Source organism: Corvus cornix, chromosome 1, assembly GCF_000738735.6.
Source record: "Corvus cornix cornix isolate S_Up_H32 chromosome 1, ASM73873v5, whole genome shotgun sequence".
Classification (NCBI taxonomy): domain Eukaryota; kingdom Metazoa; phylum Chordata; class Aves; order Passeriformes; family Corvidae; genus Corvus; species Corvus cornix.
The window spans coordinates 69,200,318-69,225,393 of NC_046332.1; the positions used below are offsets into that span (position 1 = coordinate 69,200,318).

Consider the following 25,076-nt stretch of genomic DNA (forward strand, 5'->3'; position numbering starts at 1 on the left):
ATTGAACAACTAGATTTTTCTGTGAAGATTAAAACTCAGGTGGTATACTGAAAGCAGTATATGCAAGCACAATGCCATACTGCCTGTCGCCACAAAAGGGTCCTTGCATGCATGGCTTGAATGATGATGTTTTGGTAAAGCTCAAAAAAGGAAAGTCCCATTTTAGAATGAACACATCAATTGCACAAATGTATGCTCACATTACAAGTGTAGTTCTTGTTCACAGTTTACAGAACTTAACTCTACAAGATGAGCCAGTGTATTGAAATTTTCCAAGTGGCTATCACTCTTTCTAAAGGGACAAAAGGCAGCGTATGGATTTTTCATATCATAGGTATTGATGAAGTGAGGACCTCTGTTTCTAAGAAATGCCATCAGAGGCCTATACAGAAAGAAAAAAAACCCTGCATCTTGTAATTAAATATAGCCTTAAAAAAACTTAAAACACAATAATGCAAAGAAACCAATTTTGCTCTGCTGCTTAATTAGGTCTCCTGCCTGTAGCAGGCCATCACATTATGTTGACCTATGCAATACTTCATGGAAGAGTCACCTCCAGAGAGGCCGAAAGCCATTTCCATCAACTGTATCGATGCTGACACTGGAATGGTAGCATGTCTAACAAGAAGGAGGAAGGGAGATTTTTTTTTTGTGAATAAGCTCACGTTTTTGCTTTACAAAACTTAGATAATCTATTTTCCAAATTACGAAAAAAAGTTTCCCCTTTTTTTTTTTTGCTAATTCAATATTTGAGGCAACATCAAGGATTACAGTTCTTATAACATGTTTTATTCAATTCACATAGAAAAGCATGCAGTATTAATGTAAAATGGTACAGTATTAATGTAAGATGTTCAGTGCACATTAGGTAAACAAATCATTAGCATACAAACCCATTTTTATGGTCTATACAGGCATACTAAACACATTTAGGATAACAATGCTTTTTGGGAACTAAATTAAAAATTGTGCCTAACTTCAAAAAAAGACAAGACATAATTGCAGTGTTAAAGAAGTGATGTTTTCTGACTGAAGTGCTGTGACCCTGAAAAGAAAGAGGCTGCTACTTACACCCACTTAAAACAAGAGTTTCAGTACAGTACAGCGCTATGAAACAGTCCAAGCAGGAACATTTCCTCTGGGAGGCAAGTTTTATGGCAAAACTGACAATGTTTTATAGCAATTTCACGATTCCATAGGATATATGGCCAGTAGCTGCCTTACATACACAAAATGTAATCTTTAAGAATGGGAAACGTAACCTTTAAAACTAATTCTTACATAAACGACTAATTTGACAAGACCACTTAGAACTGTCAAGAAGCCATTAGCTGTGCTGACAACTGAAAGATCATGTAATCTGAAAACTTAAAGGGCATCAAAAACTCCCAAGCCCCCAGGTAAATAAAATGCCCAGTCAAAGAAAATAATCTGGAATGGTTCTTCCTTGGGAAAGAGCTTGCAATGGGGAGGGGAACATTCGGTTTTCACACAGTCGAAAACAACAGGATCGGATGGCATGGAAGTCATTAAAAATTAAGTTCACCTGTAAATATTAAACATTTGCAGGTTTACAACTTTGAGTCACGTTTGATTTCCAAGCAGAATCAGTTTTTGGTGGTTTTTGATGGACTAGCACTGGAAAGGCTGTTTTGAATTTTCCTCTTGGTTGACTGACTGACATTTTTATTTTTCCTTTCAGCTGTAAAGGAAGACACCCAAGGAGGAATCTGACCTTGCAGATCAGATGGCATCTTTAAAAAACATGAACTAAACTTCTGTTCCTCAAATAACCTTTGTGAGTTACTGAACAGTACATCTGGGGAAAAGTCCCTTTGAAACAAAGAGTTTGGAGGTTTGGCATCATTAGCCACCACATTTTGGCCTGTAAACAGTGGAAAGTGGTCATTCATATCTAGGTCAGATGGGGAGAGGTTGGAAAACATAGCAGGTTTCCAGCCAGTTCTGTCAGCTGCCAGATCGCTTGTCTCTGGACTCTTCATACTCTGCTCCTCATTCATCTCTTCCAGATTCTTCTCAGTTCCATTCAGAAGCTTAGTGCACTCTGTTGACTTTGAAGAACCTTCAAGATCAGAGGATTTGAAATTATAGCACGGACTCTTGCTGTTGTCTGACTCAGACATCATTGAGTCCAACTCAGAAATTTTATCAAGGTAGGCAGCATCCATAGAAGCCTCGCTGGAGGTTCTTGTGCGGTTCATTTCGGAACAGCAGAGAGTATGTAACCTCTTAGGTAAGCAAGAACTTGTTTTGTCGCTGGACTTTGCTGTTGTCTGATCTGACTCACCAGCTACTGAATTTTGCTCTGATCCATCAAAATCTAGGTTCTCAGCAAAATTTGTTGGGCAGGTGCCCCAAACCCCTGATTTTCCCGTAGTAAAACAGTTTAGCTTCTTTCTGCTATTACAGCTGCTTGTGCTGTGCTCAGAAGAATCTTTGCTGCAATCATCTGAAGTGTCATGAAACTCTTCAAATTTCAGTTTTCTCAGGAATGTTGATGGTTTTCTTGCATTTTCTTTTCCATCAGGAGTGTTCAATTGAAGGCGACTGAGAGACAGAAAAGGAGTGCATGGTGGTGGAAGATCATAAAGTTCTTCATCTTTGTATGGGGTACATTCCTCAATTTTATTCCACTGGTCTTCTAAGCAGGCATCCATATTTGTGCTATTTTCATCCAGGAGAACCCTGTGACATCCTGGAAATAGTCCTTTCTTTGGGGTATTTGAGCTATTCAAGCCATTGTGACTAGAAGAGCTTAAACAAGTTCCACCACTTGTCAGCTGCTCAAGACTGTCAGGACTTTGACTGGTATTCAAAGACTTTTTCTCCTCAGCTTGGGTTTTCAAACAAGTTGTATCTTCACTGCTCTCACCTCCTTCAGCATCTGTGGAAAGCACTCTCTCACAAACAGCACTCACTGTCTGGCTTCCTTTGCCTGCATTTTTCAGCTGTAAAAGCTGACACTCTATTTCTTCTATATATTTATCACTTCTTTCCAGTGCCTTTTTCAGACGGTTTATTTCACGTTCACTTTGTTCCACTTTGGAATGAAGCGCAGCTACTGTAAACCTACCAAACCTGCAGTAAGTAAACAAGAAAGAAAATATTAAGCTGGAAAAAAACATTCTTGTGAAGGTTTGCAAGCTCATTTCAAGACAGAACAAAGCTATTAAACACTATGTAATTTGAAACCAAAAGTCAGAACTTTTCTCTGCTAGTTATGAAAAAAATTACTGAAATCATCACATATAACCAAGCATCACAAATAACATACAGGTGGAGGTGATACATGAAAAGACAAAATGGAAGTATTAGTGGTAGCAAGGCAATAACAAGCAGATTACCCTTCCAGGGGTTGGTTCTATCAATTCAACTCAAATATGCATGAAGAATTATCCCCTAAAACAATGGCAAAGATTTATGATAACATTTGAACAGTGGTCCACATCTTGAAATATTTACATTCAATCATTTTCCTACAGTACAGCAGTGTTTTACAATACATTTCTTTCACAATGTCACCTTGTCAAAAACAAAATGCTGATATGAAATGCCGAAATTGCATTAGTCCTTTGAGGCGGTTTAAATACTTACATAGACCATTTCAATTATGTTCCCATTAGATACACAGCTTTTCCTCACCCATCCTGTGCATGGTAGATCCACTTACTTAAGAGTTACCTGTTTTTCTGAGCTTTACAACCAGAACAATCTGCTTTGTATCTCGACTCCAATACAAAAACCTGCTGCTTGTGGTTTGTGAAAGTTGTGTGCTCGTGAGGTTTCCAGCTTGAGCACATTTTCAACTGCCAAGACAGCGACTTGCCTTCCCCTCATCCTCCACAAGCTTTCAAGACTGACCTTCCCCAGAGGGCAGGTGAAGGTTTCAGCTACATGCCCTGACTAATTCTAACCTGTCACTGACAGGTGAGCACCAGGGAATTCTCTGCTCCATCCAAGGCTTTCAATTTACAGAAAGAAAAAACAATTAAAGTTCTGATATTATTAGAAAGGAGGGAAGGACCTGCAGCCACCCTACAACTCTGGCAAATAAGGTTTTATATCACAAAGAAAGGACAATTCTGTATGTGGGCTTACACTGAATTTCCATTTTCCATCTTGCATCTCCATGTTACAGCACAGGTTTATATTTACTCTTTCAGCACAAACACTGCCTGAAATTTCTACCTTTTTTGTTTGTCTGTCTGCCTGTCCCTCCCTCATAGTCACACTGAATTCATATTCCATTTTCCCCATTCTGTCACCTCACCTCTTCACAAAATGCTCCCACTGCAACTCTTGGACCAGTGAAATCTGAAGGTGGTGTTATCTGTGGCCTGCAACTATGATGGCAAAATAGCCATGGATCCATGCATACATTTCCAGCAATCAAACCATATTCTGCTTCTTCAAGTCATGAGCCCAATGCAGCAGGAAGCTGCTGTGCGTTGACAATTGCAATACAATTAACTGGACAGCTGGGGAAAGCAGTAAGGGCTATTATAAGCCCAAAATGAATCGGGCAGGAGTGACCAGATCTACTGATACATTTCACTGTTCAACTGCTTCTGCATACTTAAAGAACTCTGAAGACTTTGGTGTAGATGGTTTAGGGATGGGTAAGATTCACACAACAGTCTAAGTCACTTCTGTCTAGCAGACCACTTTTTAAATCTGATCAGCCTAAGCTTCACACAGTTTTGGTGTATGCCACACACTTCCTTGTAGACAAGAAATGGCAAAGTAGAAGTTTTATATTTAGTAAGATTTCTTTTTTCCCTTAAAAGAAGCTATCTGGACTGCAGCTCAGTCGAGGCAAGGATCCCCTCACCTCCACAGTACCTCTACCCAATTATCTTCACCTTCATAAAAAAAAGAAGACAGACTGTTTTTAATTCGCTTACTCTCTGGAAAACAAATTTTCCCAATTGCTTATAGCAGTTGGCCCATTTCTAGCTGCACACAAGAGGGAAATAGGAGAAAAGGCACAGAAGACTTTCTCTCTCCCCTATGAAACTAGGTAAATGCAGAATCTCAGCTCAAGAATGTTTCTATTATATTTTCAGGGGAAGGGGGTTACATGAACTAAGCATCCTTACACACAACACATTTTGGCTTACTTCCTCTTTCAGTTAAAGGAACACAGATTTTGGTTTAACATACAGAAGGAGTCACTGTAGCGCAGCAGGGTCCAAGCAAGACCTTTTCCACTTCCTAAGGTGATCCAGACGTATTTATTTTGCCTTTCTCTAACAGACATTCACACAGTCTTACAGGAGCAAATCCTACACTCCTTAATAAAAGATAGAAGATGCAAAAATACAATTTAGCTGAATAGCCAAGTGAGAGAAAGCAAAAAATGCTTCTGTAAAATAAGCAAGATTTTCTGGAGTCTGCTGTAGCAGACACTCTGACATAAAAATTAAAACATGTTTACATTTATATGCATACCTGGTAATTCCTTTTTAATGGAAGAATGGTGTAATATGTTTATTTAATGCAAATAGCATTAGTGACAGCCTGAGATTTGCTTATGAGGAAGAAGCACTGTATTCTCAAGTGTAACTTTTATAACAAGTGTCCTCAGGTTAAAAAAATACAGTATGTTGTTCAAAGGCAAACAGCATCACTAATATGTTAATTGTTGCAGAGGGATGTGCTTGGGAATTTTGGTTTTCAGAAATGTAACATATGACAAGCTGCCTATAAAGTTACTTCTGCAGTTAGGCATTAGAATAGCAGTTGCTTTCTGTTCCTGCTTTAAGACTTGCATATATTTATTTCCCAAATTTTCAAGGCCATAATTTTATGACAGCCAATTACTCCAGATATAGGTGCTTTAGTGCCTGACCTAGCAAGTCAGAAGAGAGTTTAAAAACATTCATATTTTGGTTAAAGAAACCAGAATCCTCCCTATTTCCCCAAACCAAACCCCTCATAAGAAATTTCTTCTTTTCCCATCAGATGTACAGTGAGCTGCGCTATAGCCAAAAAATTATGGACTTATGATAGTAACACCAGAATGCAATACAGTTACATGAAAATAAATTTAAGTTTCACCTGACAATCTAGATAAATTTTATTTCCTGAAGCATTTGAATTATGTCACGCTTGGTAACAAGGTGATTAAATTCTTCAGTAGAACTTAATGTATTTAGTATACATGCAATAAAAAGCATATATATACCAAAAGGAAAGCCATTTCCTCACACATGGACAAAGACTTTTGAGTGTTAGGGTTTTGTTCTTTAGTCATATCACTGAAACAATAACTTTGGATCTCACTGCATTTGTTTCAAGTACATCCTTCATACAGAAAACTGCAAGCTCAGAAAAACAAATTGTCCCTCATAAAGTGAACAAGAACACATTTCAGGTGGGATTTGGATCCTTCAACACATCTAACAGTATTTTACATCGCTTAAAGTCTTTTATATGACTGTTGGCCCCCAGATATCACCCTGGAAGGACGAATCTACAGATCCTGTATTGCAGCTACCAGCCCCAGGAATGCGTAGTGAGTATGTTAGTGTCTGAGGTGACACTGGATGTCTAGGTGAATATTTGAAGCTCATATTTCAGGACCTTTCCTCAGTCAGAGTCCTTTTTCTTGTCCCAGCATGATTCTAACTTGACACGAATCAGAAAGCTGCAGTCATCTCTCATCTACAGTGAGCAAGAACTAATATTGTTGGAGTCACTCTCCTTTGCATTATTCCACAACTGCTCCCTCAGTTATATTTGAGTACTCCTATCCTGCTTTTAGCTGGGATACAGTTACTCTTCTTCACAGTAGCTAGTATGGGGTTATGTTTTGGATTTGTGATGGAAACAATGCTGATAACACAGGGATGTTTTAGTTGCTCCTGTGCAGTTCTTACAAGAGAGTCAAGGCATTTTCTGCCTCTCAACCCACCAGTGAGGAGGCTGGGGGTGTACAAGAAGTTGTGAAGGGACACAGCTGGGGCAGCTGATCCCAATGCACCAAAGGTATACTCCAGACCACAACTCATTATACTTAGAATATAAAGCTGGGAAAAGAAGTAAAGGTGGGATGTTCTAAATGATGGTGCTTGTTTCCTGAGTCACTGTTAGGCACAGATGGAGACCTGCTTTCCTGGAGATGTCTCAACACCTGTCTGCCTCTGGGAAGTGGTGAATAAATTCCTTGGTTTGCTGTGCTTGTGCACAGCTTTTCTTTCTCTACTTAACTGTCTTTATTTTAACCCATGTGTTTTTTCACTTTTACTTCTCTGCTTCTCTGCCCTGAGAGGGGAGTGAGAGGCTGTGTGGGACTTAGTTGCTGCGTGGGTAAAACCACGACAACTTCTGAAGAAGTCCATTTAGAAACTGTTTGGGAAGTTGAACAAATTTTTCAGTTGTTTCTTCTCTTCTTACCTATCAGTTTTGCAAATTCAGCTTTAGAGTTTTATTTTACACATAAAATAACACATCAGTGACCACTAACTGCAGCATGTCTGTCTGGTTGAGTCCTTAAGTCAGTTTAAACCACACAACCTCATACAAACTCTCTCTCTCTGGACAGCAAGCAGCTGCAACAAACAATTTTCTTGTATAACCACTTCCTGAAGACTGGGGCTGCATGGGTGCTATGGAAATTGACTCTCCAGTTCTAATCACCTGATGGCCCAGGCTGGGGACCACCCAGCAGTTCAGGATGCATGAGCATGATCCATCCTCCAAAGGAAACAAAGGGTGGAAAGTGGAAAACGACAAGGTACAGTCAGGGCTTATTACAGTTTGAGATAAGGGCAATGCCAGAGTTTATAACCAAACCCAGTCCCATCATTTCAATACAGATTTTCCCTTGGGTTCTGCAGTTAGATGGGAAGAAAGGCAGGATATTCAAGAACAAACCAGCTGAAAGACCTATTAGTTTCTCCAGTTCTTTGGTGATGTCATGTACCAGCTGTACAAGTTCTGCAATTCTCCTCTACATTACCTATGAAAGGTGATCTGCAGAAATCCCAGGTTTTACACAACTGCCTTAAAAGTATGTCATATTTGCATAGACATCAGAACTAAAAACCAGCTACTGTCAGATGAGGGCCTTTTCCTAGCAAGCGAAAAAAAACCCAAACACAAGAAGTCAAGACATACCGTCCACTGGGAACAGGCAAGTCAGGTACATTGTTTGAAATGAGCTTCCCCTTTCACTTAGGGAATTGGCTGAATTTAGGCAAATATGCAAAGCCTCTCCAAGCATTTTAACATCTTTCAGTGAATCATCCCTGGTCTTCCATGTAAGAAAGGCAGATTATCACCAGGGTCAGCAAATAGCACAAGCTACAAAGAATTACTTCAAAACTACTGAAAAAAAATCCCTACTGGAAAACCCACAAAACCAGAGTGTGATCTGAATGTCCTTACCCACCTGACTAAGGTTTAGATCTTCATGCCTGAAGTGGGCACTTTCTCAGGATTTAATGCTCAAGAACTCAGAGTTGTTTTGAAGGCTATTATATAGTACTTTCCCTTACTTTACTTCTAAGGCCACACTGCAGCTAGTCTTCAAAAATGGTCACTCCTCTGGACCAACAAACTTACACAGTGGTGAGACCATAGCCCAGTTTTCTATCAGGGAAGACACTAATATTTTTACCCTGTGCACCCTGGACACAAGTTTTTAGAAATCTGTTTGTAGGCCCAGTGAAATGCAGACTGAATTTAATAGCCTGGTATGTGCAGAAATAAATTTGAGTTAGGTGAAAATTGAACGTTGTAAAGAATGACCTAGAAAGTCAACAGCTTTAAATTTCAGTGTACCTGAAGTCACAAATCTAGACAAGATAAACAGTAAAACTGAAGAAGAACTGCTCCTCCCCCCCTAAACTGCAACAATAAAACAACTCACAAAACCAGACAAAAGAGATAATGCAACAATTTTATGCATGTTACAGATAGTTTCAGACTGGGATTTTAACTGGCAGAAGGAATTAAATATTTAGGGAAAAGACTCCTAGGAAGCCTAGAAGTCTGGTTCAAGCCAATCTGAATCTAACCATTCATAAAATACACTATACCCGGGAGTAGATGGACTTGCTAGTTATTTTCCTTCAGGTAAAAAGCAAACATCCCTTTGCCAAAAACGCTTTTAGATCCACTGTGTCCTGCCAACAGACCTAACAGTTTTCTATTTCAAGTAGAGCTGGAAGTAACAGGGCTTTATTATCTGGCAAAACTTAAGTTTTAGAAGTTTTTTTGTTCTGTATCGGGAACACGGAAGTCGTTGAAAATTCATCAGGAGAAAAGGTAAAGAAAGAACACACAACAACCACAAATCAGCCTGATTTGCCTGAGAAATGGAAGACTAATGCAGGTCTTCAGTAAGAATCAGAGCAAGAAACTTACCCTTATTTGTCTTTCAGACCTGTGTCCCAACTATATGATGGTATGGTATTCTGGTGAAAGTCTAGTCTCAAAAATGTTTCAAGGAAAAAAATAAAAAGCTAATCAATAAATCAGCATCATCAGTTTAAAAAATGTATAAAAATTCCTGACATGGCTGAAATATTGATTTTATTGGCATACATGACATTCAGGTTTTAATGGATAAGAACAAAGAAAAAACAATTCAAGTCTATGATAAAAGGAAAGTTTTTTATTGACCACTGAAGAAGGCTAATTATACTTTTCCCTGTGATGTAGGAGGTAGTTTGTGTTACAAAGGGATCATTCACCTGCCATTAGTGCTCCCTCTTCTCTAAAGCTAAGTCCACTAAAACAATTTATGTTGTGCTATTTAGCTCCAATGTCATCATGTGCAAAATGCACTACACTTGAGACACAGGGACTGAATACTGACAAAACCTTCACAAAATACTTTGACACCAGTTTTATTCAGTTACTTTAGTTAGTTGTTTAAGCATGAATCCATACCTGAGAATCTGAAGCTAAGGAATGTATGAAAAATGAAACAATGGTGGCGACATTAAATTACAAAGAGCCAATTCAGTAGCTATTTTAAATTGCACTAGAGACTCATTCAAAAACTTTTCCAAAAATTACCTTCTGAAAACTTCTGAATAAAGCCCACTGGCACAACTATACTGTCAAATCCATGTACTTGCACAGAAACATTTTGTTCTAGTGACATTGTTGGGCTCTGATATTTATGCCTTCAATTCTGATTTCATAAGCAAGTGAAAAAAACCCATTTATTGCAAGCCCTGTTCAAAGTGTGAAGGCTAGCTGAAAGACCCTTTAAATGTTAGCAAAGTTTGCCATCAGAGCTGAAACAACATTTAAAAAATGTCTTGATGTTAGGTCTGATTTGGATATTGACCAGACTAGTGACCACAAGGATGAAAGCTAATTTAAAAATTCTGCTACCAACTTTAACACTGGAGAGACTTCTCACCATCTGAAGGATGTACCTGGGATTTGAAAGAATGAAGCTTTATAGTCATCAAAACATCAACCTGAAGAAAGCCAATAAATGGGTTAATTCCCACACTTTGAAAGGGGACATTAAAACCACAAATGCAAAATGAGGTAGGAAGGTAACTTTCTAAATAGCAATTTGGCAGAACTGGCCATTTGTGGCAGAAGTGTCAGGTAAAAGGAAACAACAAAAAAAGGTATTGCAAATATAAGATGTTATAGAAGACAGAAGACAGTTTTTCTACTCTAGTTAGTGCTACCAAGACTTCACTTGTAGTCTAGTACCAGTTATAAGCATTATGACTTCAGAAAACCAACGACACTGGAGATTCTTGAGTGCAGAACAAAACCAAATAAACACAAGTTTACTTTCTCTCTCAAGTCACACGTATCTAGAAGACCTGGACAAATTCAGTATTTCAGACATGATGAGGAATGAATGGGTAAAGGCTGCATGAACCAAAATTGCTAAATTTAATGTGCTGAAGGGTTTCTTCCAGGACAAGTTTTTCCTTGCACATACCTAAATTCTTGTAGCATACCACTGGGCTCAAAGAAAAGGAAAAATTCAATATAGGAGAATCAGGGTACAGACATACAAACTCCTGAAGTGTTTGAACTGTTCCTAGCCCAGTTTAAGCCTGATTCAATTCATGTCCTAAGTCCCATACACAGCTCTGGAGTTACTATGGGCCAAAGATAATTCCCAATAGGAAGGCAGGATGTGGTATTTCTTCAGGAGACTAAAAAAATAATAATAAAAAAATAATAGCAGAGATACAGACAGGCCAATCTAGTGGGCATCTGGATTGCAAGACAGACCCCAGCACTGTCCAATTTGTAATAACATTTGGCTATCTCTGGGCTTCTTAAGAAGAAAGTGACAGGCTATTGTTTTAGGCAACACTGTCAAAAGATGGGAAAGTAACTGGCTTGCAACAAAGACAAGCTCTTCACACGCCTGTCCCTCTGAGGTATATTTTTTTCTGACCATGGTAAAGCATGAACAAGCTAGAAGAAAGGGAAATTGTCTCCAGTGCAGAGTTCACCTGATATCAGAAAAGTAAAAATCAATTTAGTTTATCTGGTCTCTTCTAGCTCTTCTTTTCTAGGATTTATTTAGTTATATCTATTTACTTTTTAAGTTTGCCATCCTTGCCAACTCACTCTTGAGTCTTACGGGAAAACATAATCCATGCCATAAAAGCCATTGCCAAGACTTTAAACTGGGCTCTATCTTATTAGGGGACTTCAGGGCAGAATGTGCTTTCATGTATCCACAGCACAAGGATCATGCATCTTCTTTCCTGTTGTCTCTAATGACAAGCAGTCTGGCAAGTAAGCTCTTCTATAAGTATGAATTTTATCTTGGAGCAGGTGTGTTGCCAGAACTAGAAAAAAATCCAGAGAGCTTTCTTCTCACATTACACAGGTGTCTCCCAACCCCCTTCCTCAAAAGCTCTGTATAAACCTTTGGCCAATATTGCTATTAGCTTTTTAATATCTAAACAAATGAGAGAAGAAAGGTAGAAAACCAATGAAAGAAAGGAAAATAATTTAAAAAATATCAGTATATTGCTTCATAAAGTACTCCCAAGAAGACATACCTTAGAACACAGCTCTAATGAGTATGGCAAAATTTCTGCTTTTTGAGGGTACTGTCATTGGTGTTTTAACTGTTTAAGACAGAGTACTAAACACAGACGTCAGTTCTGGGAATGATGTTCTCATGCTGCAGAAGCTCAATTCTACATACGTGGCCCAGACACAAAGCTATCAGGAGCTTTCCTTGAACAGGGAGCCCAAGCCCACAAAATAAACCTTGAAGGCAGCAAAAGGAAGAACAAAAAACACAAACACCAGCAACACCAGCACTTAGTAACGAACCTTCTACTTTGACCATATACCAGATTTAGAAATTTCCCAATGACAGCTGTAGAATTCTACTAATGAATCCAGTACTTCCAAAGTACCATGTAACACAAGGCACAGTCATATTCCTTCACTGTGGACTTGCTGTGATTCTCTAAGTTGCATTTCTCACCCGCTTGCCGCTCTTCTCTAAGTTTCATTCTTCACCTAAGTCCATGAGGATAAAAATTCCAAAGTCTACCTGGAGACACATATGCAACACCATGCACACCACCACAGTTTTAGGTTAAACAGTCCTACAACAGTTAAACAGTCTATAAATAAAAGATAGTAGCTTTTAAAATATTCACATACTTTTGGGGTGATCTACTATCGACTTCAGCTTTTAGTCGCAAATTCTCTCTTAAAAGGCTATTGTTTTCCACGCTCAGTTTCTTATTTGCCTAAGGAAAAGAAAAGGAAAGAAATAAGTATACAGTGAAACAGAAATGACTTCTAATATTTATAGGACAAGCTGTTTCTCTTTTTTAAAGAGACAGAACTAGAAATGTGCAGGCAGGAAACAGCCTTCAGACAGGGACACCACTTAAAAATCACCATGGGAAATGGTTTGCAAAAATGAATAGCGAACAGACATTTTTTATTTATATTCCCAAAATACATTGCAAGTGTCCTATCTAGGGAAATAAACACAGCTATGTTAGTTAGCACAGAACTTCATTAAGGAGATGTACTAATGGCAATTCCATGTTTTTTTTTCTACATGACTAAATACGTTAAGTACATTAACATTACAATGTGCAGGTATCAGCAAAACCAATGTTGAACAGCTTCCCCCATTCCAAATTAGAGCAAGGTTACTTTGTGGGTTTTTGGCTTGTTTTTAAAGCATAGTTATCCTGTGGATGTAAATCCATTACGACAAGCTATTTGCAGTCTTTCTTCACTTTTTTCCAGGACATTGTGATTAAGATTCCTGATTCACAACCCTTCCTACCCTTTGAATTGAGGTCAATTCCTTCTTATTTCAGGAGACACTCTTGTTAACAAGACACTTCATATAAAAAGAAGTTTTCCTGCACACGTGTTTCAGAACAATGAATGCCACTATCCTAACAAGCAGAATATACTCCTTGCACTTCAAAGTCTGCTCAACCTCCCTATGCTAAAAACAGCAGCACCAGTCCAGGGCTCGTAATTCATAGCCTCAATTAGGTAACGCTTCCACTGCACAATAAAAGCATGATCTAGAGCTAGATCTGAAGAAAGAGCTATGCAACTGGGCTCAGGAGTGAAATGTACTTTCTCAGAATCATCAAACAATGCAGGAAGAGAGGCAGAGAACTTTAAATGCTCATACAAATATCCCTAGCAACCTTGCCAGGTGAGGAGGAGGGGAAAAGGAACAGAAAAAAATAAACAAACACCCCCACTCCCAACACTACAATATTCCTAAGGACAGAAAGAATAACTAGAGACTTGTGGCCAACAACTGAAGGGTGAGCCCAGGGCTGACTGTCAACTACTTGGTATTTAAAAAATAAAAGCACAAAAACTATCCTGAAAGCAATGAATGAGAATTCAGGAAAGCTCAGTTTCAAAGCATCATCAAACCACTTGACAACACGTTGGCCAAGACTTTTCTCTCTTTCCACAGACACAGCTCCCCCAGCTACATAACCAAGTAAAAGATTTCTTTACTTGTGTAGCCCAGGTAGGCAGGGCATCCATGTGGCACATGGCAAGGACTGAACCCCTCTGGTATCCTTCCAGAGAGTGCTCTACTCTCCAAGTCAGTAATCTGCAAGGGATCCCTACTTGCAGCACAATGTCTACATTAATGAGTTCATGTAACTGCATTTTTAATGAGTATACTTAGTCTAGGCTTTCTCCTCTGGAGTTTGTTTCACCACTCCCATACTTTTTATGACTCCACTCGAAGTATTAATGCCTACTTTGTGCATTCCTTTATTTGTCTGCTCTAGAACATTAAATGATAAAGGTGGTTGCTACTTCCTGATTCAGTCTAGTTTTGAAAAAGTGGTGGCAACCACATTTGCTGAGGGATCTTGTCTCACTGGGAAGTGATGTCTGGTTGAAACTCCTGGGTCAGATACTTTCAGGCATAAGAAGGTTTCTGGTTCCAGATAGTGTGTGCATGGGAAAGAGGTCTTGCTGTTCAGAACGGGGATGGGCAGTGCAGGCTTACAAGTGAGACAAGGTCTAAAACAGCCAACTGACTTTAGGTACGTACGGGATTGAGCAGTTGTCAACCCGGGAACAGATGGGAAAAAAGGGTTGGACTCAACGATCTTAAAGCCCTTTTCCAGCCTAAATGATTCTATGACACCAGTTTAAGACTTCTTCCCTAAAACCTATCAAAGCCTCTATTTTTTTGTAACTCTTCACCAAGTTCAGAGATTGCCTACACTTGGACCTCTTTTCTTGCTAAGGCTAAAAATATACTGAAAAAATACCCAAGCAAATCCCTTCTTCAGTTCCTGTAAAATTCTTCTTTTTACTTACCTAGGAAAAAGTTAAAAAACTTAGTCATCACAAAAAAAAAACAAAACAAAAAAACCCAAAAGAGGCAGTACAGCTTAACTTCATAAAAAAAAACCTAACAAAAAAAAAGGCAGACAAGAACTTCCTGCTGCGACTCCTCTTTTGCCATCTACAAGTGAATCTGAAGCTCCTGGGGTCCTAGAAGTGTCCCATTAACAAAATGGCAGACCAGTACAATGTGTGCCTCCAAGTCTATAGCACAGAAAAAGTGTGAACACTATTAATGCTTAAAAAGTTAAAAAAAAAAAAAAAAGTCCTAAACACATCACACTTCAGTTTTGCAGGAAGTAACTCAGGATTGTTAACAGAAGAAATAAAGGCAGCATTTTGAATAAATACAAGTCCAGTTTTTTCCACTCTGATTTCAAATTAATCTGAAATTTCATTCTTCTTCAATATTTAAGGTGATCTTACTTGTGCCTACAGGTATATTTTGCAAGATACTTTTATTCAGATGTATTTTCACATGCCTGTCTCCTTCATCCTTGCTTCTGCAGTATCAGATTTACTTTTATATTACACCAAGATATATAAAAAGGCCGCAGATTTCCAGTAAAGGATCTTCTGGTCATAAAATGCTGAAGTTTGTCTATTTTTGGTCAAAGGGTCAAGTTACTCTGTCTCAGCAAATTGCACCAAAAATATCGGCTAGCAGGGAGGGCAATAGTGCAAAATCTGCCTCAGCCAACTGTACTGTGTCTGCCCACTGAATGTTGTAAAATAGATATATTATATAGATTATTGCAAGCCTGAAAAATCTGGTCATCAATACTGTCGACAAGTGCTACTATAATCCAATTACCCAGTCATAGAGTGACAGAGGAGTTGAAGAAGAGTCACATACAGGACTCACTAGAACAAGCAATAACATCTGACACTTGCAAGGGCTATATGGAAATACTATGATACACCAACAGGCACTGGAATTCAATTGTTTTCCTCTTTCTTCTAGATCTATGAAGTACCCAAAGGTCATGGTAGCTCTCACTCCCATTTAGCTAACACAAAACAGTTATGCTACAAAATAACTGAAGAAATGTGTTTGTTGCATTTATTACCTCCCTTAGCTTTTCCACATTATCCATCAATTTTTCGCACATATCATTGGCAGTTTTCAGCTTTTTGCTCCATTCCTCTGGGGTTTCTGGGCCACTGGTACTTGCTTCCTTTGCTGACTGGCTAGTTTCCCCATTTTGGCAAGACAAAGCTGATGCTGCAGGATCCAGAAGAGATTTCAGCTGTATCTGTAAACTGAGGTTTTTACCTTTCAGATCTTCTACTTCTTTTTGCAGGGATTCTATTTCATCCTAAAGGTGTCAGAAATTCAGAGGAATTAAAATAAATTGTGAGATTAATTAAATAATACTGGCAAGTTCCCACAGCACTTAGAAACATGGGTTCTGGCAAGCCCAGATGCATGCCTTCACTTACACATATATCTAAGTATGCTTATGTATTGTGCTTTAGGCAGGATTTTAATCAACCTGCACACTCAAGCATACTGAAGGTTTTAGTGCAGGGAATCCCTTGACTACATAAAGGACCCTGAACAAACTGTCGGGCAGACCAAAAGCTTCAAAGCATTCAGCAACATGAATCTATTATTAGGGCACTCTGTGGGAGGATTTCCTGTATCAAGAGTGTTAAGGTCATCCTCTGCTGACTCATTTGCTGTTATTTAAGAGTGATTCTCTCATATCATTCTGAAACGTCACATGTTAGGATGCTGAAAGTCTTCAAATTCAAAACAGACAGAACACTGCCTGGAAAAGGCCGCTCCAGCTACACCAAAGCAGCAACATCTTAGGAAAGACTCAAAATGCAAAGAATAAAGCTCTTAGCTGCATCAGTCTGAAGCCACAGGGAAGCAAAAACCTTCCAGAGCTTGTTGTTAAAGGGATAAAAGAAATAATTTATCCTGAAAACATGTCTTCTACACTGTTCACCAATTAAAGTATTTGAGTTGTTCATGGTCAGACTACTTAGGGAGGCCATACACAGCATTTACATAAGCATATTTTCACAAATAATCGCACCCACCCCTGCACCTGGCATGGGAACAAACATTTTAAATTAAGTTTTTTTTTAAAAGAAATTTACATTATCCTATAACTAGCTCTATGAATTTTGAGTTGATTCAACAGAAAGGCAGGAAGCCTCTTTTTCCTGACTCCTTCTCTCACAGAGAATAATAGAACCTGAGCTATAGGCAAGTTTGTCATAAAAGATAGCTCTTACTTCCCCAGTGTTAAGGGTATATAGAATCCATTTCCTTTCCTTCATTCTCCTCCCCACAACAGGTTTCCTCCAAAAATATGTGATGTCTTCACGCTGCTGCTACTGAGGAAACAACAGCTGAGAAAACAAACTAAGCACATTCCTTATTAACAGCTTTTCATCTTCTTCCCAAGAGAGTATTTTTCCAGCAGGAGACTGGAGCATTCAGCTCCACTTTCAAGCATTTACTCACTTTCAAAAAACAATAAAACAATAATGCTAAAAATTAACCTATGCCAGAAGGTTACAGCGGGCAATATTCTTTAACAAGGAATTTAGTCTCCCTGAGTAACAGGGGATTACCTCAGAAAATGTTTGTGTTTGTACTGAAGACAAAACAAAAAGCTCCCTACACCTAATACGTATAAAGAAAATGCTCCCATACCACTTGGGGGTGGAATTCCCACAAAACTAAAGAATTGGCAGTACTTGGCTACCTGTTGTCTAGAAAGACTATTACTGTGACATCAGTGGGACCACTTCAAGCAGCAGCAAATACTCTCTTGTAACCTTCGTCAAAAGGTGGCATTTTAATGCAACTGAGTTTCATGTAGGTACAGTATACACCTTTACTCAAATTAAAAATAGCAGGACTCAAAGCAAAAGGACCATTTGTATGTTGTAATTTAACAGCTGCAGTTCATCTGGAAAGTCACAACACTCCCCCTGTCCTTACCTCATATTCTTTGTGGAGCAATTCAAGCCTTGTTTTACGTAGGTGTTTTCTGACTGTTGGACTAAATATAGCATCACTTTCACTCGTTCCTCCTAAGGCAACATAGGATGAAAGAAGCACGAATATTGTTTCTTTTTCATTCAATTCAATACTAGTTATCCACCTCACAGCACCTTTCTTATTATCAACTACAAATGCAGCTAATATTGGACCAACTGGCTACCATGGAAGATTTAAAGTCCTTTCACTTTCAGAACAGGTTCAACATGAGTACCTACTAGTGATGTTTATTAGTCAAAATCTTGATTCACAACAGGAAGAAAGCTTCTACATTTTTCAACTTTTTTTTTCCTTAACAGAATCCTATGTTATTTAAGACCATGCTAATAAAACAAAGCTAAAGGGAAGGGGCAGGGTATCAAGCATACATTTAATTAGTACAAGTTAGTGTAAGTTTTTAAAGTGAGATTATTCAGATATATTTTTCTCTTAGAATAAAATAGCAGAGCTGATATTTTATGTCAAATAAGGACAGCAGTATCTCCCAGCTCTGAGGAAGTTAAGATTGTCATGCAGCTGTTGTAGCTTTGTTTTATTTCTGTGCTAAGAGTAATTTTCTTAAAAATAAAAAAAGAAGGAAGTGATGAACAAAACAAAACAAACACAAAAAATACCACATACTCATTCAAGATTCTAGATTGAAGTACACTAATTCTCAGCTGAATGCTCTTCTCTTAGGTCAACAGGTTGCAATGCATAGGTGAGAATGCATTTTTAATGCATTTTTTTCAGTTAAATGCACCATCCAACCAAGATTTTAAAACAATCATTAGAGCCATGGGGTACTTATTGTGTTTGAATAACCTAGCCATTAATATACACAATGTCTTTGGAACTTTCCAGTAACATACCTAATAGCTACAAGGTTAAAGATTTAGTTAATTCTTCCTTAGATGCTGGTAAAAAACACACAGAGGAAAAGGCATCCAGACATCTCTGGACTCAAAGCAATCTCCTCTAGCAGTAAATACCAGAAAGTTATTTCAAAGCCTAAACTTGTCCTTACCTATAATTTCCTTGCAGGGATTTTCAGGTGTGATGGGAATCCTGCAAGCTGGGCACTGATTATTGTTCTTCAGCCACACTTCAATACAAATGGAACAGAAAACATGGTTGTTCACACAGATAACTGGATGACGGACCTTTAAGCATCAAAGAGGAAATAAAAAGAAAAAAAAAAAAAACAGACTCTATGAATACCTTAAAACTCCTTCAAATAACAAAATACGAAAATACACAATTCCATTTCTCAGGGCAAGTCTGGCCTTGCAGGAAAGTGACACTGTTGTTTCACAGGGCTAGCTAAGAGCAGCCTCCTGACTCACAACACCAAATTTCCCTCTTATTGAAGGCACCAAAGCTATAACCATTTCTGCAGAATGGAGGTCCTTCTTTCCTCGTTAATAACCAGAGCAGCAGCAGTACCTTTCCTTTACCCCACAACCTCCAAGAACTACAGCCAACCACTCCAGTGAAGTGCATTCGACTCCCAAGGTAGAAGACAACCAAAGTATGTGCATTTTCAAAAGTGAGGCAAGGAGGGATTTCTACTGGCAACATCCAACACTTCAGTGGAAGAGGTATCATTGGAACATAAAGTGTTACAGATTAACTTTAGCCTGCAGACAATCAGCTTCACAGAAATCAGCTTTAAAAAGGATCAGGGCCAAAACCACAGAGCTGAAACATGAACCAGCAATCACTAATTCAAGTCTCCTGCTAGATATGCATTGCTACTAAATAAGTCATTACCCAAGAATGGGGCAGCTAACTGAAGGATTAAATATTCCAATCAGACACAGATTCTTTCAAGCTTTCCCTCCCCTTCCAAAACAGCAGGGTAAACAAACTTTTAGAAAATATTAATGACAATGCATTATTCTCTCTTGTCATTTAACTATAAACCCTGTTTGAAAGTAAATGTGCACAGAGGGACCAAATATGATGAAGAAGAAAAAGACTTTATTGCAGCTTGTTACAGCTTACTGCAATACACACTCTCGAATCTCTTACTTGTTAAAATTAGTATTTGTGTTAGGGGTGTTAAAATAATTATTTGTTTTTCTTCCACTCCTTCCTTTTCCTAGAAATGTATTTTAAGACACAGAAGTGTCAGAATATGTATTACTTTAGATTCTACTGTACTGCACTTAAAACCCAAGTTCAAGAGAATCTTCATCTTTAAATGAAGGCCTTACATCTCCAAGATACTCCTCTTCCATTCTATTAGTAAAGTAGTCAAACTAAAAAGGAAAAATGAAATGTTAGCAGGGAGAAGCAAACACCTCGAAAGGACAGTCAATAATCACTTGGGCCAACAGGTAAGACGTGTCCTGTAGCAATCGTACCCATACATCAGCGTTGCATGAGCTAAAACCCAAGTGTTTTACCACTGAAATATTCATGGATATGAATTAAGGTCCAGATCTGTCAGCTTCTTCTCCAATTCACTATCTATGCCTCTGTTACCTTACAGGAGTCACAGTATTTTTAAGACCTCCAATAAGACAGTCCTGGGATTCAAAGGAATTATCTATACATAAACAGAAACTCAAGTTACTGAAGGCATGAACAGAGAGGGACTGAACTTTCACCTCTAATTAAGGAGGCTTTTTTGTGATTATTGCAAGCATTAGCACACCAATGCTTTGGAAACATTTAAATATTAAAATTTCCATTATTTTTGATTTAAAAAATCTTGTTACTTATTGCTTTCCTTAACAAGAAAAAGAGCTTTCTCACCTGCAGCTAGCAGGAAAAAAAAAAAGAAAAGACTTTTTCTCTAGCCATACCTTTTTCTTACTCTGAAGAAGCCTGAGAATAGTTATATGGATGGTGATGATAAGATACAGAGCAGAATAACACAAAATAATCCAAACAGGACAAGACATTTCATGAGTGCAGGTTTTCCCCCCTGGGGAGCAAGAGACCCTCAGTTACCCCAAACCTGACACAGAAGCACACTTCTTGCACATGAATGATTACTCCATATCTCTAGCAAAATAGTAAGTCACATTTATTACTCTCCAGGGTACACTGCTTCTGATTTACACACCTTTACAAGTTTCATTTCAGGGCTGGGGTTTTACACTTTTGTTGGCTCAGGATCCACAAAAAGCAACCCATGCCACACCAGCAGAAGCTGCTATTGAAATGTCACACAATAGCTGGGGCTGCCACTGCCCTTCTCACCGACTGTGACAAGCCCAGGGGGTGGGGGATCAGGACACACACTTGAATTACAGCACAGTTTCAGTTCCTTAATTGACCATAATGTGTAGAAAGGCTATAGTTTATTTCAGAAGGCTTGATCAGCTAGGCGATTTTGAGCAATTTCCTAATTTTTCCCCTCCCACATAATCCCATTCCTATGCAAATCAATATCCAGCCCTGTACACATCTATGTCACTTTGAAGGCACTTCTGGGCCTTCACACAGCCCTAAGAGAGGAGCAGGAACATGGAAAATCAGACACACTCCAGTGAACCAATCCCCAGACATCCTACACTGTTTCAACCAACACAGAACTTTGTCTCGAGTCCAAGTAACCTGTCTACACCAAAACCAACAAGAGAGACCTTCAGACATCCTGGGACAAGTAAACCTAACAGTCTGAAGCAGATGGCTTCTGATCTGTTATCTAATTAAAAAATACAGTTATGTTAGAAGACAGCCCAGACTGTGCTAAAAGAATATTCAGGTAACAACCATGAAATTGATCCAAGCAATTCACTCTTATTTTAAAGGGTTATTTGTACATTTTGCCAATATACTTTCTGACACTGTTCAATTAACAAAATGGGCTAACATTCCCCTGCTGCCCAAGATTTCAGCTTCATTAAAAACAATGAGTGGCCAACTCATTGAATGAATTTCTCTGCAATATTTCCTTTTTTACCCCCTTACCATTACACACAGTGAATAGTTTGTATTTTGCAGTCAGACCTCTGCAAATTTTGCAGGGATAGCAAGAGATACATTATGAGTTTAGGGTGGGCCTTCTACTTGATTTGAAGTCTATGCTACAAACCACAGGGGTATCAGATTATGTCAACCCTCCATGATACTCCCTGCTCCCCACTAAAAGATAGCAAAACTTGACAAGACTTTTTCCTTAACTTAAACAACTTCCTTCCTCCAACCTTAATCCTGAGAAGATTGGTTGTTCTGATGGAAGTTTTTTAATGAAGTTCCAAGCTAGAGACAAAGATGCGCATTAAAAAGAAAGGACAGTCAGAGCTGTCAGCTTTGCCAACATTTAAACAGCTTTACATGTATAAAAATGAGCGCATTCAAATATCTTTATCACATGTCTCACCAATAGATTCACTTACATAATGTTAATGTATTATCTCAGTGCAAGAGAGCAAGAAAGAGTGTGGAAACCTCTTCCAGTACAAACTCGGGAACATCTAGAAAGGAAGTAGAAGTATGAAACAGTGGCTTGAAAGAACTCAGTGGCTTTATAGCAAGATATGAACGAATACCTAATCAAACTTTTAAGGGCTTAGATCAGAAAGTAACTAGGATTGGATTAAAATAGGAAATATCTTTGTCAGTTTGATTTCACACTCTTCTTTTCACTCTTTCCACTCTGCATTACAGACACAGTACACTTGGGTTCTCCTCCATTTCCATTAGAGAGATAAACAGAAAAAGAAAAGTAACAGGACAACAGCCAGGAAGTCTTGCTCGGCTTCCACAAAAAAGCCAAGAAATGAGTAAGCATGGTTGCTAAAAGTAACACACTGTCAGAATTATGAGACTTGAGAAAAGGGAGATGTCTGACTAGTTTCACTATCAGTGCGACACACCTACTTCAGACATCAAATGTGCTCTTGTTATCACTCCAGCAGAGAAGGTCTGGGAGTAAAGGCCAGGTGAGGTAGAAACAAACCAGACAACAAATGCCAGAGTACAAACATAAAATGCTATTTCTCCCCTTGTAATTATTGCTGTGCTTTAAGAAAAGAAAACAAAGGAAAGAAAAAAAAGAGTAGTAAGAATGAGCAAAGAATTTGAGAAGCAATTAGTGACAGCCATGAAATTAGCTCTGGGGCTTTTAGAGATGAACAGCCTAGCAAGAGCCCTCTGCTTCCCGAGGGAGAAGAGAAAGGAACTGAGAAAGGTACTGAGAGAGGAAGCGGAAACTTTTTCTCCAGACTGCTGCAGTTTTGCTCAATACTTTTTAAATCCACTTGGTTATACACCACGTCTTTGTTTCACTCGTCCTCCGCGATACAGCACCACGCTTAAACACAAGCTCCCCGAGCATTTTATAACAGAGTATCCCACTGGTACCGGGAGAAAACCCCCAAACCTCAAAGCCTGCACCTCGGGAGCCGCATACTCGCCTTTCAGCGACCTCGGGCCCCCCAGGCCCCTTCAACACCTCCCGGGACGCTCCCGCCGGGACAGCGCGCTGTTCCCAACATCCCAAGGGTGCCAGCAAACCTCAGCCAGTGCCGGGAACGGCCCGCCCCACCAATTTCCTTCCCCGCACGGAGCCGCAGAACCTTAAAAGACATAATGCCGGTGGGGGTCAGAGCGTCGAGCCGCGGCGGGGCCTCTCAGCTGCCGCCACCGGCCGGAGCTCCCCGCACCCACCCCCGGTCCGCGGCGGCCGGGCGGCGGCGGCGCCGTTACCTTGCCCAGGCAGATGTGGCAGGTGATGGGCAGCGTGAGGGACAGGGTGACGCTCGGGCCGTGCTGCGCCATGGCGGGCCCCGAGCGGCGCGGCCCGGCGCCAGCAGCACGGAAGTCCCGCGGGCGGGCGGCCCCGGCTCCCCGCCAGCCCCGCTACGGCAGCCGGCGAGGCCAAGCCGCCGCACGGCGGAGGGAAGCGCCGCGCGCTCTGGCAGCGCTCCCCTGGAGGGCGGGCGGGAGCCGCGGCCCCTCACGGCTCTACTCTGCCGCCGCTGCCCCCGAGGAGGTGACCCAGGGGCCCAGGGAGGTCTCAGCCTACGCACAGCATTCATGCGGGGAAGCACAGCACCCTGGGGAGGGCAGGCACAGTGTCCGGGCATGAGGCGGCCGACGCGGTAGCAAGGGTGATCTTTCCTCTGAAAAACCTATGCTGTGCTCAGGTTTCATCATGCTGAATTAAATAAACGGCTGTTCTAATTGTGTTAATTGCCCTGAATCACAGAATCATAGAATGGCTCGGGATAGAAGGGACCTTAAAGATCATCTTGGTCCAACCCCCGTGCCGTGGGCAGGGACACTTTTCACTAGAGCAGGTTCCTCAGAGCTCCGTCCAGCCTGGCCTTGAACACTCCCAGGGATGTGGCATCCACAACTTCTCTGGGTAATCTGTTCCAGGTCCTCAGCACCCTATATCTAATCTAAACCTACTCTATTTCAAAATGAATCCGTTCCTCCTTATCCTGTCACTACATGCCCTTGTAAGTAGTCTTGCCCCATCTTTCCTGTAAGTTCCCTTCAGGTACTGGAAGGCCACAATTAGGTCACCCTGAAGCCTTTTCCAGCCTGAACAATCCCGATTCTCCTAGCCTTTCCTCATAGGAGAGGTGCTCCATCCCTCTGATCAACTTGGTGGCCTCCTCTGGTCTCACTTCCACAAGTCATTGTCCTTCCTGGGACATAGGAACATGTTCTCCCAGAACATGTTCTGCAGGAAACTCCCAGGGCATGAGCTCCTCATCACCTCCAGTCCGCCTGCAGCAGCCCAAACCCGGCTGTAGTCTCACACCTGGCATCGCTGCTGGGTTCCCACGCTGCCGTCTCACTGCACAGACAGCTCGGGCCAGCATTTGCTTCTTGGCCCACAGCATTGCTTGTCAGCTCAGGTGGGATTTGCACAGCCCATGTGGCTTTGAGGGCAACAAGAAAATAAGGACTGGGATAAGCCCCCAAGCCCTGCAAGGTGCTGTGTGTGATGATGCTTGATGACGCCTAGTGGAAGATTCTGATCCATGGAAACCAAGGGGCCAAATTCAAGGATGAAGGTTTTGCATCTCCTGCCCAGCTTGTGCCAATGACTCTCCAAATTGTGAAGCCTTTGTGTTGCATTTTCTGGGCTGCTGGAGAGCATCTGGGAAGCAGTGCTAGTGGGATATGAGGCTCCTAGGAGTCTGCTCGCTTGACCTCAGTCCCAGGATTCCTGTAGTTTCTTGTAAATGTGCCACAGCATGCTGGAAATTATAGACCTGAGTGATTTAACATTGCACCACAAGATAAA

General features: G+C 40.2%; 1 protein-coding gene across 2 annotated transcripts; it reads right to left on the reverse strand.

The window, feature by feature from the left end:
• Positions 1–767: 767 nt before the first annotated feature.
• Positions 768–23,884, reverse strand: OBI1 (ORC ubiquitin ligase 1). Of its 2 annotated transcripts, XM_039552744.1 has the most exons (6): positions 23,522–23,660; positions 18,882–19,017; positions 17,816–17,907; positions 15,921–16,169; positions 12,652–12,740; positions 768–3,099 (listed from the first exon to the last, which is right to left on the reverse strand). In XM_039552744.1, exons 1-6 carry the CDS (start codon positions 23,591–23,593, stop codon positions 1,608–1,610), a joined length of 2,130 nt encoding a protein of 709 aa, XP_039408678.1. In that variant the 5' UTR covers positions 23,594–23,660; the 3' UTR covers positions 768–1,607. The 2 variants fall into 2 exon arrangements, with proteins under 2 accessions (XP_039408678.1, XP_039408748.1); XM_039552814.1 differs by lacking the exons at positions 12,652–12,740; positions 15,921–16,169; positions 17,816–17,907; positions 18,882–19,017 and having other exon boundaries at positions 23,522–23,884.
• Between the last annotated feature and the right edge of the window lie 1,192 nt (positions 23,885–25,076).

Bases quoted from the DNA above. Each gene is read 5' to 3' on its own strand.
- OBI1 (XM_039552744.1), bottom strand. From the start codon at position 23,593: ATGGCGCAGCACGGCCCGAGCGTCACCCTGTCCCTCACGCTGCCCATC. The intron at 19,018-23,521 runs GTAACGGCGCCG...TGATGCTTAAAG, and splicing joins GCCACATCTGCCTGGGCAAG to GTCCGTCATCCAGTTATCTG. The intron at 12,741-15,920 runs GTAATAAATGCA...TCTTTTCCTTAG, and splicing joins ATGTGGAAAAGCTAAGGGAG to GCAAATAAGAAACTGAGCGT.